Source organism: Phyllostomus discolor, chromosome 12, assembly GCF_004126475.2.
Source record: "Phyllostomus discolor isolate MPI-MPIP mPhyDis1 chromosome 12, mPhyDis1.pri.v3, whole genome shotgun sequence".
Taxonomy (NCBI): domain Eukaryota; kingdom Metazoa; phylum Chordata; class Mammalia; order Chiroptera; family Phyllostomidae; genus Phyllostomus; species Phyllostomus discolor.
The window spans coordinates 1,475,205-1,493,384 of NC_040914.2; the positions used below are offsets into that span (position 1 = coordinate 1,475,205).

An 18,180-nucleotide genomic window follows, 5' to 3' on the forward strand; every position below is an offset into this window, starting at 1 on the left:
TTGCCTCTGGTCGTAGGCTTCTTGTGAGATCCTGTATTTCTCCACCTTGGACACATCCTCATACTCCCCAAGGCGAGCACCGCTGTGGTCAATGACCTGTAGTGACAAGGGGGGTCAGTGGGGAGGGTCTGGTCAGGGAGGCTTGGGATGCTGGGGCGGGGGTGGGGGGTGGGGGGAGGAAGATGCAGCAGCACACTGGAGCGTTTCATAGACTTAAGTCTCTCCTGTCTAGGGAAAACCATATGCTACCTTCACTTTACCCCAGCCTTCTCTCATCTCGAGCCCAGCAGAAGGAATGAAAGCAGGTATCTACACTAGTCTTCTCCCTCTCCTCACCCCTGTCCAAACCCTCAAGGCTAGCTCTGCCCCATATGGTCCCCACATGATGGCATCAACATCACTGATGGCCCCCAGCAACCAGCTACCAGGTTTGACTCCCGGTCAGGTCAGGGCACGTGCCTAGGCTGTGGGCCGGGTCCCCGTTTGTGAGCACACGAGGGGCAGCTGACAGATGTTTCTCTCCTCTCCCATGTCGATGTTTCCTTTCCTCTCTTTCTCCCTCCCTTCCTCTCTCTAAAAATAAATACATAAAATCTTAAAAAAAAAAAAAAGAAGTATTCATTCTGCTGGGAGACTGATCATAAACAAATACACAGGTACATGTATTAAGCATCAGAAGATAACAAGGTTCGATCTAGAAATACCACAAAGAGGCTTAAGGAGACTGGGAAGGTAGTCAGGGAAGGCTTCCAAAAGGAGGGGATGTCTAGGCCAAGGACTGAAGGATGAGAAGGAACAATTGGCACAAAGTCCTGGACATAGAATTGTCCTTAGCCCTTTGAGAAACTGCAGGGAGGCCAGCATGGCTGGTGTGGAGTAAGCCAGGAGTAAGCCAGCGTGGAGAGTGGGAGACACCACAGATCACTGTAGACTGGGCTTTTATCTGGAATGAGGTGCAGCAAGGGAGGCTCTGAGCCAGGAGGGCTCTGACCTGACTCGGGTTCACAGGCTGTCTCCGGCTACATGTGGAGAACAGGCTGTGGCGGAGGGAACAGGCATAGGAGACAGAGGCTGCTGTGATGTCCAGGAGGGAGAGGATGGGGGCTAGGCCAGGGTGGGGCACTGAAAGGGAAGAAGAGTTTAGATTCTGGGTACATTTTGTAGGTGGACTCCACAGGATTTGCAGACAGACTAGATAGATGTGGGTTGGAGCGGAATACAGGGATCAGAAAACACTCTGCGGTGTTCAGCCTGAACCACTGGGCCAACACACCAAAAGAGAAATGGCTCTTATTTCTGGTCAAGGATCACTAAGTATTGCTACTTTCTATATTAGGGATTTTTCTAAATTTGAGGTTGCTGTTGTTTTAAGCAACAAATACAGGTAATATTTATAAACAGAAAAACTTTTTAAAAAAGATTTTATGTATTTGTCTAGAGAGAAGGGAAGGTAGGGAGAGAGGGAGAGAAACATCAGACAGGTTGCCTCACGCACGTGTCCCAACAAGGGACCAGGCCCATAACCCAGGTACATGGCTGACCAGGAATCGAACCGGCAACCTTTTGCTTCACAGGAGGACGCCCAACCAACTGTGCCACGCCAGCCAGCGTAAAACAGAGAAAGTTTTGGGGGGAAAAAATTCCCCAGAGACTCCACCACTTGAGAAACCTTCCTAGAGTGGCCTCAAGCAGTCAGAGGTCTGTCCATACCTGAATCAATGTGTGAAAACCTCCTGTTTGAGGATGTCACGGCCCATGCTTGGCCCACCAGCTTCCCTAGGCAGCTGTGTTCCAGCTCCACCCAAAACATCTCATCGTTCACCCTGATGCACCTCACACTCTAGGCCTCTGTACACTCTGCTCCCTCCAGTTGGCATGACCTTCCCACCTCTTCTACTAAGTCGTCCTTTCCTCATGGAGTCAGACAACTCTCCTGGGTGTCCTGAGTCTCCTGGGCTTGCTCCAGCCCAAACCACTCTGGCTGTCACTGTCTGGTGATGGGTGTCTCTCTTTCCATAATGGACTACGGGCTGCATGGGTGTCTATCTGGGTTATTACACAGGGCAAAGTATGGCAAGCATGAAGGGAAGGGGGGGATCCCAGGGAGGGAGGTCTCACATGGATGCGGCAGCCGTTATCTACGGGGTACGAGCCCAGCAGCGCATCCTCCTGATCCAGTTTGCAGCAGAACTTCTCGTCAGCTCCATACAGCTCCAGTTCCATGCAAGACGCAGGGCTGCCCACCACCAGCTCTAGCTTACACTGCGAGGAGTAGGGTATGGGGAGAGGTCAGTGGCCCCGCCCTCTGCCCTGACTGTCCGCCACTGGTACCTCATCTTTGCTCCTCCAAGAGACCCATCATTTCAGGACCCGACTGGTTATCCCTGGCCTTGCCCACTCTGCTCTTGCCCCCGCCCTCTGAAACCTCTCATTTTCCCAGGTCCTGTGCCCTCCTCCAAAACCTTCGGTTCCTTCTGGCCCCGCCCTGCTGAGGCCTGGTGCCCAATCTCTGCAACCTCGGTTCATTTTTGGCCCCTCCCAGCGACCCGGCAGCCCCTCCATTTCTCCTGTGACCAGCCCCATCCCCCGCCCCCGACCCGACCGTGCCGCACGGCCACACCTTGAATTCAGCTATTGTGAGGCTGCGACTGTACCGCTTCTCAGAGCGAAAGCTGTTCAGAGAGCTGCTGATGAAAACGGTCACTGTGGGCGCAGACAACCCGGTCACCTCCATCTCGCCGCGCCCTGCCGGGGCCCGCAGCCGGGTCAGACGCCTCACCGACCGCGGCACGGCCGCCACCGCCTCTGGGTTACCAGCCCCTCCCCCTGCTACCGACTTGGCCAATCCGCGCTCTCTCGCAGGGAGGGTCCGCCTATAGTCGCGGGGTCCTCACCGCCGGAAGCTCTCCGATATTGTTAGGTTTGTCCAGCCAATCCCGAGAGGCCTGCCGTGGTCCAGTTCTTCCAAAACGGATCCGGCGGGCGCAGACTGAAGACGAGAGGAAGGACTGGCGGGGGATACCCACGCCACCGTGGAGGGTAAACTCGCGCCTGTGCTTAGTGCTTTGCGAGTTACGTGAGGCGTCATATTTCCGGCTCCCGTACGACACTATTTTATAAACTGGGGAAGCGAGGCCCAGAGGTTGGAAGCAGTTACTTTAAGATAACAAAAGATTGGAGCAAGTAATTAACCAAATCTCAGCGCAGAGGCCAAACACAAAGCTGCTGGCAGCCAGTACATGTGCGCAGCTCCGCCCCTCTTCAAAAGGCGAAGCAACCTGGCCTGACCCTTCCCGCGACCCGTCGTGAGGCAGAGCGAGCGCGGAAGGCTTGGTGGGCAGCGCTGCGCCGCGCCATGGAACCCGACGGGACCTATGAGCCGGGCTTCGTGGGTATTCGATTCTGCCAGGAATGGTGAGGCAGGGGCAGCAGGTGTGGAAGGAGATCAAGTAATGGTCCCGGGACTGACCTCTGACTTCCCCCTCCCCACAGTAACAACATGCTTTACCCCAAGGAGGACAAAGAGAACCGCATTCTGCTCTACGCGGTGAGCGCGCGACCGCGGGTTCCCCGGTCTTCCCCCAGGGGTGAGCCCGTTCTCTTCCTGGCCCCCGCCGTACTCACGTGACCCCCTCGCTCCCTGTTCGGCCCGGACTGACCCTAGTCTCCTCTGTCCCGAAAGGAACTCTTCTTCCCAGTCTTTCCCACCCTCGAGGGGTATTGATGCTCGATACGCCCCATTATCCCAACCTCGAGACTCCATCCCCTCCCTAATCAACTTCTCCAGGGAAAACCTTGCCCTCTCTCCCAGTCCCATGGGGAGCTCTCCGTGACCCCCTTCCTGCCACACTCGCCCTCCCGCAGTGCCGGAATTGTGACTACCAGCAGGAAGCTGACAACAGCTGCATCTACGTGAACAAAATCACGCACGAAGTGGAGTGAGTGGCAGGGCTGGAGTTTAGGGACGGGGTTGACTTGGGAGCCCCTATCAGAGCATCATTATTCACCTTCTCCCTTAGTGAACTGACCCAGATCATCGCTGACGTGTCCCAGGACCCTACGTTGCCGCGGACCGAGGACCACCCATGCCAAAAGTGAGTATGCAGCTGGTATTCGGGACTGAGAGAGGCTGGTCCTCACCAGGCGGAGAGTGGAGGAGGAAGGAGGGAAGGGTACGGTAGTAGCTATCTATGAGTGGCTGTCTGTCCGCACAGGTGCGGTCACAAGGAGGCGGTGTTCTTCCAGTCACATAGTGCCCGTGCCGAGGTGAGTGGCAAGAAGAAGGCTTTCTAAGTATCCTGGGCTTGGTCCTTCCTGGGAGGGGGGAATACCAATACTGGGGGGAGCCTGCCCTTCCTGGCGTCCTGAGCTGGACCCTTACCAATGAGGAAGGCCTCCTTGTCTGTTTTTGAGGGGTGAGGCTAGCTGGATGCAAGTTCCATATTGTGCCCTCCCGAGGGTCCGCACACTTCCTAACTGGGCATCCTTTTTGCCAGGACGCTATGCGCTTGTACTACGTGTGCACGGCCCCACACTGTGGCCACCGCTGGACGGAGTGAACCACCTTCCCTCAGTAAAAAATGCTCCGTTCTGCGTTCGTGTCCTGTGTTTATTTGCCTCTCATGGGTTGGACACAGGGTGCGGCCTCAAGCAGCACGGTGTAGGGCGCAGTGCTGCTCATAAGCGTCGGGCCTTGGGCTGGTGAAGCCACAGTCCTCGCACACGTGCAGCTTCTCACGGCGCTCACGGTAGGCGTAGCTGGCCGGCTGCCCATGCACCTTGGCGAGATGAGTTTCAAGCGAGCAGCGCTGTGTAAATGCTTTCCAGCAAGCTCCACAGCGGAATGGGCGGATCCCTGCACAGATAGGCAGAGCGGGAGAGGACAGGACAATGACCTCAGACCAAAGCCAACCCACCTTGCCCTCTGTGAGCATTCCTCCATTCCTGCTCCAGGTTCTGCTGACTTCACCTACATCCCACTATCTCCAACCTCAGTGTAAACATGGACCAGGCATCTGCGTTGTCATCCTCACCAGGTGGTTCCTTCCCCAGGGTCCAGGAGGGCAGTGGGGTGGCCTTCCCTCCCACCCTTCAGCCTGGGACCTGAGTCCTGTAACCAGTGCCTGTCTTCACACCCCTCAGCAGGCCCCTACTTGGCACTACCTTACCTGATGGCTGGATCTCTGCCCCACAAAACATAAACGAAAACTCCACATCCAGGACACCTCCCTCCATTTTGTCCCACCCCCACCCAGGGCCCAGCAGCCCCTCCATGCTCTTGCCACTGCTCACCCGTGTGAGTCCTCATGTGGCGCTTGAGGTCAAAGGCATCGTGAAAGCCCTTGCCACAACAGCTGCACACATGGCGGCGCGCGGGGCTGTGGCACTTGAGGTGCCTTGTCAGCATGCGCTGCAACGGAAAGGCCTTGGGGCAGAACGGGCAGCGAAGCATCCCAGGGTCCTTGGGAGTGGTGACCAAAGTGCCCTGCATGGGCTGTGGGAGGGACATGGGAGTCACACACACACACACACACACTGGAGCAAACTGAGTACCTAGAACTAGGAACCATGGGGGTCTGGGAAGGCCAGAGACTATTTGTGGGCAAATGCCATCCTTTCTCCACCATCTTCCCTGACCTTGCTTTATTTTTTCCATAGCACACACTATTTACCAACATAATATGTACTTCCTTAATTTTATTGTCTATACCCGCAGCCCCCTCCAGATTATAAACTCCGGGGAGGAAGGAATTTTTGTCACTCCTGCTTAATACCCATTGCTTCAAACAGTTCCTGGCTCTCAAGAAATACTGAACTAGTCGAGCATATTTACATTTGGCTAGTGCTGTCCTTCCAGTGCATGCACAGAAAAGCTCTTCTAAAAGGCCCCCAATCTCATCCTCATCCCCATCCTGCTCCTGTCGCCTTGTCTGATCCTCTGCCCCACAGGTTGGAGAGATCCCTAAGGGTAGGAACTGTGGCTGCCCACCCTGGGGAAACTGGGGTGAGGTCTAACAGCTCACTGAAGGGCATTCTCAATGGAGAGAACAAAGGGTGGGAAGGTCCTGAGGCTGGAAGGGCATGCAATGGGCGTGGGAAGTAAGGCAGGGTCAGGGTCTGTTGAGGCTGAGAGTGGGCAGGGGTGAAATTGAGCAGGGTCTTGGGGGCCACCTGCAGACTCACCGCTGCCCAAGAGTCCCCAAGGCTGGAAGATTGGTGTGCCGGTGGCCCCTCCAGGCTTCTGCAGGCTGAGAAGAGAAGCCTTATCAGTGATGCTTTGTGTTTCCCCTGCCCCTCACCTCCAGGCCTAGTGAGGGCCCCACCTGGGACGTAGGCGTCTCCCCGGAGCTGGTCAGGCAGGTGGCTCCAGTTGGGTGGTTGCAGGCGCCTACTCCTTACCAGGAAGGCACGAGGCATCACCTCCAGGAATGATAAGATGGTTACATGCACACGCCCACGGGGCTGCCTCCTCCACCTCCTGTGAGACCTCAGCCCCGGGATGACCATCCCAAGGGGAAAAGGAGGGGGCAGCCATAAAGGAGCCTCATTCTCTCAATGCAAATTTCATGACAGGCCCAGGGGGCAGACTCAGTTGGCTCCAATTACCTCTGTCTTGGGGCCCACCATTTCTCCCCCTTCTATGAAAGATTCCTGAGGGTATTCTCCAGACTCCCGGGGGCAGGTAAGCACTAGGACCCCCCCCCCCCCCCCGCCAGGAGGTCAAGCAAGGGCACCCGGCAACCTAGGCAGCTCTTGGGGGTGGGTAGAGGAAACAGAGACCCCAGGGGTTTTGAATGTCTTCTCATAGTACTGGCAGGGCCAAGGATCTAAAGGTGTGTTTGCCAGGCAAATCAGTCAGTACTGGACATCCAGCAGCCTGCTTGGTTATTCAAATCACAGCAGCTGTCCAAGGAAGCAGGGGAGGGGATGACTGATTGCTTGCTCCAGAGGATGGGGGGACAGCAGGGTCTAATAGTTGAGGGCAGAGTAAGGATCCAGGCTGTGCATCTTCCAGCAGGAAGCACCGCCTCTCTGACCCTCGGATTCCCAGAACTGATGTTCAGCCAGAAGCACACTGTTCAGGTGTAGCAGGCATTAAGACACTAGTCTGTTAATAGTCCAGCTCCTGGTGACTGCCTGGGACACCTCTCCCCCACTCCCACGTGCCCGAAACAGCTGGAGGCTCTGAAGACCTTACCTCAGCATTCTGGCCAGGCTGTGTTCCAGATTGGTCAGTGGCCTCTTAACCAGGGGTTAAGGATTTTGAACACTCCTCACACAGTTACTCTCATTTCTTCACCCAACAATCCTCTGAGCTCCAACTATAGACCAAGTATAGCTCAGCACTGAAAACGAGCACAGCTTAGTCCATGGGGGAGACACACCAGTGACTGCCCAGAATGACCAAGACCTGATGGGGATAGCACAGGCAGAGCGATCCAAGCTGTGATGGGGAGTGTAGGAGGGTGTTCTGCGTGGCGTGGGCCCAGCTCCCACTCGGAGATGCACAGGACGCACGCCCACGGGATAGGTTCCCCTGTGGGGAATCAGGCCTGCAATGTATGTAGGCCACTTTGAGACTTGCTTTTGTTAAAACTCCCTCACCCTGAATTTGAGGCAGCAAACGTTTACTGCAAAGTAACTTCCTAAAATCCATGCTAAACCTTCCAAGGACGAGTGTAACTGCTTTTCCCTTTTCATTTGCAAATATCCCTCTTCTGCGATGTGCGGCATCAGCTCCTTTGTTTTCTGTAAAAGGTAACCACCTAAAGTGAGCCTGTGCATAGTAAATGAGGACCATCATGTAATGTGCCGGAAAAAAAGAAATAAAGGCCTGTCATGGCGGAGGCCGCAGCTTTTGGGTCCCCTTGAGAGAAAGCGCCATGCTCACCCTTTTCCTCCACAGGACTCGGTAGTCCGTGTGAATGTCTCTCTCCCATCCACAATGTGGCGAACTCCATGAGCTGGGGTCCACATCAGGGGAGAGTGCAGGAGGACTGAGGGAGGGAGGAAGAGGTTCTTGATCCAGCCTAAGGGTTGAGAGACAACTTCCTGGGCATGAGCCCTGGAGAAAGAAGAGGGCTAGGATGAAAGGGGAGAATGTTCTAGGCAGAGGGAACAGTCTATACAAAGGCTTGGTGATGAAAGAAGCAATATTTATCCCTTTATTCACATTCCCTAGATTTAGTCCTGCTAGCTTATTTGGGGAAGCGAGGGAGGCAGCCCTGAGAGTCTGCTAGCCCAGAGCTTTGCCACTTTATTTATGCAGGAGCTGGGACAAGTCATTTATCGGTGAGCCTGTTTCTCCATCTGGAAAATGGAACTAACAAGTCTCCCTATTTCCAGCTTGTGTTGAAGACCCATGCAGATCATGTGGGGAGAATGCTGAGCATGGGATCTGGCATGTGGCAGACATATAAACAGAGGGGTTGTTAGGAAGTCTCGTGGGGTGATGTGGCTAGGTGAGTATCTGTGTTTCAATGGACCCATCTGCAAAATGGGGCTTTAAGTGTCCATGCAGCCATGACTGCTTTGCCTGGCACAGGTCTGGCAGGCCAGCGTCTAGGAGCTGTCCAATGTGGAGTGCAGGGGCCAGGTCACACTAAAGAATGAGCTGGCGAAGGGGGAGCCATTCTGTTTCTGCTCAGGTGCCCAGTTCTCCATGCCCAACATATGTCTCATGGGGCAATTGACTCCTGTGTGGTTGCTGAAAACATATTAGGAAATCTGGAGTTGGGTGTCTTTATTTGCCCCCAGGCTCCCTTTCTGCCCTGCTCTGTGTGGGAGGCTGACCTGGGTGGGCAGCAGCATCTGAGCTCCCATGCCCCTTGGCTTCTGGTTGGGTACAAACAATGGGGGGCCATGTAGATGTGGGAAGGGATCCCCTCAACTCGCTCCCTGTCAGGTTGCCAGAGACACGGGACCCCTCAGGGCAGCCCTCTCTCCAGGGTTCGCTCTTCTGGGTTTCACTTCACTCCCTTGTGCTTACCGGGGGGGGGGGGGGGGGGGGGCGGTACGGGGGGGGCGGGGGGAGGGTGTGACAGCTCTCTTCTGGTACCAGGTCCAAGGTACTGAGGTTTCATTCTTCCCTGCCCACTCCTTTGCAAATTATTCCTTCACTAAACCCTCTGAAATGTCCCACGTGAACATGCTGTCCTCTTCCCGCTGAGATCCCATTGGTCCGTAAACCACCTGCACACATATTCATCAGCAGTGGTTTCTTAAGCAGCTGGTTTGTCCAACAGAAAGTCTGGTCTCCCTGGGGCTGAAGAGCTTGGCATTAGGAAGTGGACAGTGAGTGGCAGATACACTGGATTCTCTTGAACTACCTGCCCACCTCCTTTTATACCGAGAACCCAATCTTGTTTTGTCCAGCACAGGAGAGGCGGCTGGTCCAAGCAAATCAAAGCAATCTCTATTCCCATTGCCCATGACTGCTCTGAAGGGGAAGGCCTCCAGGAAGAAATCCGCAATTTCTTCCCCACTACCCTGACGGCTGCCCTGCTCTGTGCCTTTCCTACTGGTTGGGTAGGCGTGTACTGCTGAGTGTGTGGCAGACATGTTGCAATTGTGAGGGCCTAAACTGGAGGGTGGAACTCAGGCTCAGGGGGGTGACAGAGCAGAGGCATAATCAAGAGTAACAAATGCCCCTACAGCATGTGTCTCCATAAGCCAGGTGTTTGCCACTTGGAGTTGAAGGCTTAACTATAATACAGGGTGGGAGAAGGGGTAAATTTCACGAGGGATAGAGCCTCAAGTTGGTCTCCTGGATGTCCAGGGGCCTGGATCCTAAACCTTGCCTCAAGGGTCTTAGGTGATGACAGTGGCCAAGCTAGGCCAGGAGAGTGCATCTCTGGTCTTTCAGGGGTGGCCTGTGGGCCACAGGCCTGGGCAAGGAATCTCCCGGCAGCGGTGCAGCCCAACTACGAGCCCTGGACCACATGGGCTCACTAAGGCAGAGAGAGGGGGCTTTGAAAAATAAACAGAACGGGGCATCTCCTCAAAACCCCAATATTAGGGACTTTATTTAGGGGCGGAAATCGTATCGTAAATGTTTCTTGGATTTGAACGTCATGAAGCAGCAAGGCCCTGCCTGGTGTGATTTCAATCTTTCTCCCACCGTCTCTCCCCTCTTCTATTCCAGCTGTCCTGGCTTGGTTGCTGTTCCTTACATATACGTTTGGTCCCCTCATGGGGCCTTTGCACTGGCTGTTCTGTCTGCCTGTATACTTTTCTGAGATGTACACATGGCCTGTGTCCTCTATCAAGCCTCAGCTCAAATGTCGCCTCAGGAAGGCCTTCCATGACACTTCAACCAGCACAGTGAATTCCGTTAGTTATTGTTGTAATTCCTGTGTGCTTAGCTCTCTAGAACGTGAATGCCACAAGGGCAGATGCTTTGCTGGTCCTGGTCCTCACTGTACCCTTAATGTGCAGAGGAGTGACAGGCACCCGGGCACCAGCAGGATTTTTTTTTTTTTTTTTTTTTTTAACTGCATGATTGGTTCTGAGGTGAGTCAATGTTTATGGAGGCAGCAGTGGGCCATGTCCTCATGTTCAAAGGCCCGGCTCTTCCACCAGGCATGCCTAGGTTTGAGTCTCAGCTCTGTGGCACCCTGGGCAAGACACTGGATTCTCTCTGAACATTTCTGGTGGGCCATAACCAGCAAACAGAGCAGGGAGGAACAGGCAAGTGGGGGTTCAGTCCACAAGAGTCCGCATGGTAGAACTGTGCTTTAGGAGAGAGCCCCACCCCTGCTGGCTCCCTTTTTATACACTTGGGACAGTGGGGGCTTCTGTGGTCACAAGAGAGTGGCCCTCTTAGCAGACATGCCATGTGGCTAGATGCCTGCTGCCAGGGGAAGCTGGTATCAGTGCTGGGAGCTCATCGGACCTTGAAATTGGACACAATCCTCTTGCTGGGGAAGAAATTACTGTTCCAGCTGCTGGGTGGCCCGGGCATGCTGCCCAGATCGTCCAGTGGATAAGCCTGTTTATCTCTCCTCAATTTCCCCTGCTGCAGATAGGGACGAAAGCCTGGACCTCGGAGGACCTGGCATGGGCCTTGCCCAGGGGCCAGTGGTGTGGCACTGGTGGCCAGGGTCTGGTACATGGTGATCTCAGCAGCTCCACTGGGTTCTTGGGCATCAGGAAGGGTAGGGAAGGACTGGCCCTTTCCTGGGGTACAGCTGGGCCCCACTGGGCAAGGAGTACACGTGATCCCTCAACAGGTCAGTGGGCTGGGGATAAGCGACATGGAAACCAGGTGCTGGGATCATCATGACTGCAGTTCCCAAACTTCCTGGGGATGTTGGTCCCATGATCTCACGGACAGATTCTGAGAACAGGGCCTAGCATCAGGGCTTACGAGAGTTTCCTGGGCTGGTCCACCAGAGGCAATGCCCTCTACCCTCCCACCCTACACCCACCTGAAGAGGGGCTTTGTGGATGTGCCAGGATAGGCACCAGGAACCATTCCTCCAAGTTGTCCATTTATTTGCTTAAAATACCTATTTTGTCAGAAAATAGCAGGGCTGCTGGCCCTCAGTCCCCCTGTGCTTTCCTCCGCACAGCCTGCACCAGCAGCTCCGAGTAGTGTTCCAGCAGGGCACGCAAATCTGGGCTAGCCAGAGGGCACAAGGTAGGTGGGGAGAGAGGACCTGGGCTGGGCAGGGCCTGGGCTGGGGCCGCATCACTCCCAACCAGCCAGTCGTTGGCCTCTAACTGGCTGTGGATCCAAAGGAAGGCGGAGGCCAGCTCAGTCCGTGCCTGCTGCTGCTCGGTACTCAGCTGGCCACTGGAGACCATCTGCAAGGAGCGCTAACCTTGTTAGGGACCTCTCAGGCCAGGTAGTCCCAGGGCACACCCCTTTAGCCTTTTCCCCTGACCCTGGGGCTCACCAGGTGGTAAAGGTCCAGGGCTTCTTGGAAGGCTGCCTTCAGTTTGTGCACGATGGTCCCCACACTGCTCAGCTCAAGGGGAGCTGGGGAAAGGACTGCAGCTGGCACCCCAGGCTCCCCGCAGTGTTCGGGGCTGTCCCGGACCACACTGAGCACATCTAGGAGTAGAGAGGAGGGAGTGAGAAAGACACCTCTACTCTATAGCTGGTCTGAGAGAGACCAGGGTGGCTGGGCTGATCCCAACTGTTGTCCCTCTGCCTGGAATACTTCCCTCAGTCCCCAAGGCTCCCTCCCCTCCCCTCCTGCCGGTCTCTGCTCAAATACCACCTTCTGTCCGAAGCCTTTTCTCACCATCCTGTTTAAAACTGTAACCACTGCCCCCACTTCTCACTCCCTAAAACCTTTCTCTTATTTCTCTCCTGAGCACATAAGCACTTCATGATACACTTAACACTTTCCTCACACATTTAGTTTAGGCATCTTCCCCAATTAAGGTGTCAATTCTCCGTACTCTTGTTTACCACCACAGCCCATCCATGTCCTCAGGGCCTAGAACAAAAGGCCCAACACATACAAAGCGCTCACTAAATAGCTCCGTAACTGAGCTGAATGGCACACAGCACCCGCGGTCAGGTCAAGCGCCCACCTTTGGAGCTGAGCTAGCTGTTACATGGGATGAGCTTAGGAGGCAACGCCTTATCCCAAGGGTGACACTCACCAGGGGTGAGCTCCAGGAGGGGGGTGATGCCCCCAGGGCCCCCTGGCATGGCCTCTGGAAGTGAGAGGCCATCAGGGTGGGCAGGGCTGTTGAGGGGCCCAGGGGCCAGAAGCCTTGGGAGAAAGGTGGAGCTGTGGAGCCTCAGGGAGCTCACATCTATGGGAGCTGGGAAGCTAGCTGTTGTAACTGTGGCATCAGGCTGCATGGCCACAGGTTCCTGGGACCCAACACAAGTAGTAGGTGACTCCTGTGGGGGTGGGGGCAGTAAGAGCCTGTCACAGACACCCGACAGGGTCTGTCTGAGGCTGGCCCAGGCCTCATGGTTGCCCTGGGATGTCAGGGCAGGCTCTTGGCCCATGCTGCCAGAATTGGGTGCTGCCGTAGTGGTGATGATGGCCTGAAGCTCCTGGTCCAAGGAGGCCAGGTCCCCCATGGACGAGGGCCTGCAGAGGGGTCTAGTCAATTCAGCCAGGACAGGGTCTTCACTGTCCTCAAGGGAGATGCTGTGTGACTTCTTGGCACAGGAGCTGGCAGCAGCCTCCATGTAGGAGCAGGTAGAGGAGCTGTGGAGGCCTGGAGTGGGTAGGGCTGTGGGTGTCAGAGGCTTCCTGTCTGTGGGCAGCAATGAGAAAGAGGGGACGCAGGAAGCCAGTCCTGTGAGGCATGAGGCTGTAAAGGAAGCAGCTGGTTCACTCTCACACCCAAGCCACAGAAATGATAGACAGGGCCCCACCCCAGGGTGGCTGCAGGGTCTCAGTGGACCATGCCCATGCCCACCCAGCTGGGCACCCGGGCCATTTGCTGAGAAGCTCAGGGCTATTTACTGGGGATGGTGATACTCACTCCGTGGGTACCAGGCCTCCAGGGTGTCAAGGGGCTCCTTAGGCTTCCCCTCAGAGAGGACCTGCAAGCGCGGCCATGAGGTGAGGACAAGGCCTCCCGGCTCCCAGTCCTACATCCTGAGGAGGTGGCTCAGGTACTCACATTGGTCCTGTCCAGGAAGGCATAGCCAGTACCTGCTCTCAGAGGCTCTGCTCTGGACTGGTTCTCCCCGAGGTCTATGACTTTGACCTCTGGGGACTTCAGAAGGTTCAAGGGCAGCCGGAAAGGGAAGGTGTGGTTGAGCCTGTGGGAGGAAAACTGGCAGTTGTGCCTGCCCTGGGGGTGCCTGAGAGGACTCAGCCCCACCCTGGGGGAATACAGAAAGCTGGAAGGTTCACTAGATCACCAGCTTCTACCTGGATGTCTTCTGGAGGCGTGAGTGGAACTGGGCTGAGATGCTTAGCCGGGGATTTAGAGAGTCCTCATCCTCAGAGGCTGTCACATCTCTTAGGGATCCGTGAAAGAGCTCTAGGAAAAGATGCCGAGAGAGACCTCAGAATCCCTCCAGCCAATGAGTTCCAGGTCCGGGCAGATCCTCAAAAACCCCATCAACAGACAACACAGAGCAACTGTGGCAGGGAGAGGAAACCATGTGGCTTAGTCCTTAAGATAAGACATATGCCCTCCCGCTAACGCTGGGGAAAGCCCTAAAGCAGAGATGCCCACACTGTGCCTAGCACTGGATGATCCTCCGAGGCAGGGCCGAGAGGGACAGGGCCCTACCCTCGGGGTGGGCGTCAGTAAGTGTCTCAAAGTGGTGGCAGAGAAACTTCTCTTGCTCAGGGGTCTGGGGCAGGGAGCCATTGGATATGCCTGGTACCTCAGGCTGGGACAACTCTTCTGCGGTTCCTGGGTATTCTGTGGAGAGGCAAAGGGGGCAGGCAGGAGAGAGCCTTCAACACCGTGAGTCATGGCAGACACCCTGACAAAGACACCATGGAGAAAGCTGGACTCGCCCAGCACACACCCTGTTGCCACCAGGCCGAGAAGGAAAGACTGGCAGCTCTGCCTTCCGGGTGAGCCTTAGTGGGCACCAAGAGTACAGCTGATGTGGGGCCAGTGCTTACGTATCATGACCATCCGCTAAGCCAGGCCCACGCACGCACTGCCCTTCCTTGTGCCTAGCCCCTATTTACCTGGTATGGAGATCATTGTCATGTCAAACCGAGGGTCTGGGTCCAGGTGTGGAGGGGAGGAATGGATGGTGGCGGAGGTACATTCCAAGTAGGCCTCGGAATCCCCTGAATCTAAAGGAGCAGAGAGGGGATGGTATGGGGCAGTCAGAAGCCCAAAGCCAGGCCCTTTGTTGGGTGAGTCAGGTAAGTGGCTCAATTTCTCAGGGCTTCAGTTTCCCCATCTAGAGGAAAGGGATGATAATACCCGCCCCCTATTTTTATGGGCAAACAAGGTTATGCTTGTAGGAAGTGGCAGAGCTGGGCTTCCCGTTGGTGGGCAGTTGCGCTCCGGAGTCCTGTGGTAATATCAAAGGACCATATCTGTCCTCTGCGACACTCTTGAGTTTCAGGAAGGCTGGGTCAAGGTCATCGCCAGTGCCCAGAAAGGAGCCTAGCCAGAGGAATAGGCTACGGCAGGGTCCTTGCCTGGCCCTCACTCACCCTCCAGTTTGCTCTGATCCTTTGAGCCCATGGAGGAGACTCTGAGATAGAAGTCACCTTGCTGGTCTTCAGGTTCCCCCTGCACCACTTTCCAGCTGCACTTGCTGCAAAGCCAATAGGGACAGGGTGAGGGAATGATAACATACTAGTTAGTAAACAACTGGCCCCTACCCAGAACCCTGAGGCATCTGCACCCTGCTCCTCTTGGGTGCACTACCTTGCCTCTCCTGCCTCCTCCAAAGGCTGCCTTCCCCCAGGAGTCCCTTGTACCTCCACCTAAAAACATGGAAGCAGGCTGCAGGGCTGGGCTCCTGTTCCATCAGGTCCCTGCCCCTTCCTCCCCACTCCCACAGGCCCACTGGGAGAGCAGTTCTTCCAGAGCATGCCTATCAGGGGAGGCTTCCGCTCTCCAACTAAGACGCCGCTTGGTGCAAAGGACACTTACCTGTCCGTCCCTGGGACCGGCACCTCTGCCTCCAGGGAGATGATGACCTCTCTGGCTTCAGAACACTCCCTCTGTAAGGGCAGGAAGGAGGGATTCCTATGGCCATCTTCCTGGGGACTCCCTGACTGTGGGGTAAGGAGGCACAGCCATCTGAGGCAGCCGTGGCAACCAGGACACTTGCAAGCTTCTAAGTGTTACAGTAAAGATGTCAGGGATAATGGCAGCCCCCACTGTGGGATGCTCACTGTGCACCAGGGTTGGGGCCAAGACCCTCGTTCGCCATGAGCTCACTCCACGCCCAGTTGCATTATAAGAGTCTATTCATATGAAATTCAAGAACAGGCAAACCAGTCCATGCTGAGAGAGGTCAGAGTACTGCTTACCTTGGGTTAAAGTACTAACTGGGAGGGGAACAGGGGTCTTCCTGGAGGTAGAAAATGCTCTATCTTTTGACCTGGGTGGTACATATACATAGGTACATACACAGGTAACAATTCTTCAAGCTATTTACCTAAGCTTAGGTAATGTGCACATAACTGCATGTATATTATGCCACAATAAAAAAAAACATATAAGATTAAAAAAAAAAAGAAGAAGAAGAAGAATTTTACCCTGGCTGGTGTGGCTCAGTGGATTGAGTGCAGGCCTGCGAACCTTAGGGTCCCTGGTTCAATTCCCAGTCAGGACACATGACTGGGTTGCAGGCCAGGTCCCCAGTAGGGGGTATGTGAGAGGCAACCACACATCGATGTTTCTCTCCCTTTCTTTCTCCCTCCCTTTCTCCCTCTCTAAAACATAAATAAATAAAATCTTTTTTCAAAACAAGAATTTTATTTGGAAAATATTAAGATAAGAGCTAAAATTGCTTTAGTACCTCAAATGGGACCACTCCCTGTTCTTAGCAGTGGATTTCTGTAAAAGTCCTCTGAGGGCTTTTTTTAAAAAATAAGATTTTATTTATTTATTTTTAGAGAGAGGGGAAGGGAAGGAGAAAGAGAGGGAGAGAAACATCAACGTGAGGTGAGAGAGAAACATCAATTGGCTGCCTCTGTACGTGTCCCAGCTGGGGACTGAACTCAGAATGCAGGCAAGTGCCCTGACTGGGAATTGAACTAGCCACCTTTTGCTTTGTGGGGTGACGCCCATCCAACTGAGCCACACCCATCAGGGCTGAGGGCTATTTCTTAATGACCGTTTTTTAGGAAACCTTTTTGTCCTCTCTCTCTTTTGTTTTTTTTCTTAATGTCTTTATTTTTGAAAACTGAAGCCCAGAGAAGCAAGCCTTGCTCTGATTCACGCAGAGGTAGGGCCAGTCTCCACTTGTTCAAATACACCTCCACTCAGGCACAGGCCTGCTCTTGGGGCCAAACTCTTAACCCCCAAAGTGACACACCTCCCAGATTCCTGGTCCACCCTAGGGAGTCTCACTGTGTGCCAGGCCTGGGGCTCACCCTCCTGCCCTCTGCCATCTCAGGTAATCCTCTCACCCCCCTGGAGTGGGACAGTCAGCCATATTTTCTAAATGAGAGTGCTGAGGCCCCAAGTCCTGAGCACACTAGAGCAGCAAGTCCTTACCTCACTCAGCAGACCTGACAGGCTCTGCGGCTCCACTGTATCCAGAATGGAGTCCCCCAGGCTGTCAAACTTCATGGGGGTAAAGAAGCAATCCAAGTCATGGACATTCAGGATGGTCTTGAGGGGCTCCTGGTCAGCTCGCTCCGCCCAGCGACCATGTGGCTGGTAGCTGTGCTTGGTGCGGAACGCTGAGCCATCCACCACATCGTCATCTCCCAGCTGAGGGTGACAGGAAGGTCAGGCAGCAAGCCAAGTGATCGCCAACCCAATGAGAGCCAGGGACACTGCACGAACCTCACCCAGGCTCTTGGCTTTAAACACTACTCAGAACTAACCTCCACACATCTATCTCCAGCCTGAACCTTGCTCTTAAAACTTCAGAAGTACACGTGCAAGTGCTCTACAGCTCCATATGGATGTTTAGTGGATATTTCAAAGTGAATATGTTTAAAAGTGATTTCCAACACCCCAAACCTGCTTTTCCTAGAGCTTTCCCTATCTCAGCTATTCTGTCTAGTTGCTCAGGTCCCAAACCTTGAGGTCATCTTTCATTCCTCTCTTACACTGTCTCTCATATTCCACATTGTATTTCTTCAGCAAATTCTGTCAGCTCTGTCATTCAAACACACGCAGGGTACAGCCGCTTCTCCTCCCATCCTGGTCCAGCCCACTGCTGCCTATTACCAAGACAGTTGCTTGAGAGACGGTGAAGGCTGCGTGTTTGAGAACTCAGGCTCTGGAGTCAGCCTGCCTACAGTCGATCCCACGCCCTGTAATTCCTAGCTGTGTCACCCTGGACAAGTTACTTAACCCCTCTGGGCCTTGGTTTCTCTATCTGTGAAGTGGGGACAGGAACAGCCCCTACCTCAGTGAGAATTAAATGAGATCATAAATAGAAAAGACTTAGAACAAAGCCCACACAGAGTAAGTATACAGTGATTATTTGTTGAATGTAATTCCGATTGTAATATGCACTAATAAGGGGAGGCTTGGGGGACTGAGAGAGCATGTCCACATACCCTGACCTGCTCTGCAGGGAAGGGG

At 54.5% G+C, this 18,180-nt stretch overlaps 4 protein-coding genes across 4 annotated transcripts in view; 1 reads left to right on the plus strand and 3 right to left on the minus strand.

Moving 5' to 3' along the window:
• The window catches only part of TBCB (tubulin folding cofactor B), a 43,805-nt gene extending 40,977 nt beyond the window's left edge, over positions 1-2,828 (minus strand). The window contains exons 1-3 of the mRNA XM_036012759.1: positions 2,621-2,828; positions 2,119-2,262; positions 5-96 (exon numbers count right to left, since the gene is read on the minus strand). Of these exons, the coding sequence (XP_035868652.1) occupies positions 5-96; positions 2,119-2,262; positions 2,621-2,734 (350 nt within the window). The 5' untranslated portion in view covers positions 2,735-2,828. The remainder of the gene's footprint in view (positions 1-4; positions 97-2,118; positions 2,263-2,620) is intronic.
• On the plus strand, positions 2,668-4,597 carry POLR2I (RNA polymerase II subunit I). Its single transcript, XM_028530332.2, has 6 exons — positions 2,668-3,414; positions 3,493-3,547; positions 3,865-3,938; positions 4,020-4,094; positions 4,215-4,266; positions 4,497-4,597. The coding sequence occupies exons 1-6, from the start codon at positions 3,356-3,358 to the stop codon at positions 4,557-4,559; spliced, it is 378 nt and encodes a 125-aa protein (XP_028386133.1). The 5' UTR covers positions 2,668-3,355; the 3' UTR covers positions 4,560-4,597.
• A 49-nt stretch (positions 4,598-4,646) lies between these two features.
• Positions 4,647-7,456, minus strand: OVOL3 (ovo like zinc finger 3). Its single transcript, XM_036011956.1, has 3 exons — positions 6,172-7,456; positions 5,293-5,494; positions 4,647-4,855 (listed from the first exon to the last, which is right to left on the minus strand). The coding sequence occupies exons 1-3, from the start codon at positions 6,505-6,507 to the stop codon at positions 4,647-4,649; spliced, it is 747 nt and encodes a 248-aa protein (XP_035867849.1). The 5' UTR covers positions 6,508-7,456.
• Positions 7,457-10,492: 3,036 nt separating this feature from the next.
• The window catches only part of WDR62 (WD repeat domain 62), a 43,402-nt gene continuing 35,714 nt past the window's right edge, over positions 10,493-18,180 (minus strand). The window contains 11 exon segments of the mRNA XM_028530209.2: positions 10,493-11,808; positions 11,901-12,058; positions 12,619-13,287; positions 13,462-13,522; positions 13,603-13,744; positions 13,857-13,968; positions 14,224-14,358; positions 14,637-14,747; positions 15,117-15,220; positions 15,562-15,686; positions 17,137-17,355. Of these exon segments, the coding sequence (XP_028386010.2) occupies positions 11,545-11,808; positions 11,901-12,058; positions 12,619-13,287; positions 13,462-13,522; positions 13,603-13,744; positions 13,857-13,968; positions 14,224-14,358; positions 14,637-14,747; positions 15,117-15,220; positions 15,562-15,686; positions 17,137-17,355 (2,100 nt within the window). The 3' untranslated portion in view covers positions 10,493-11,544.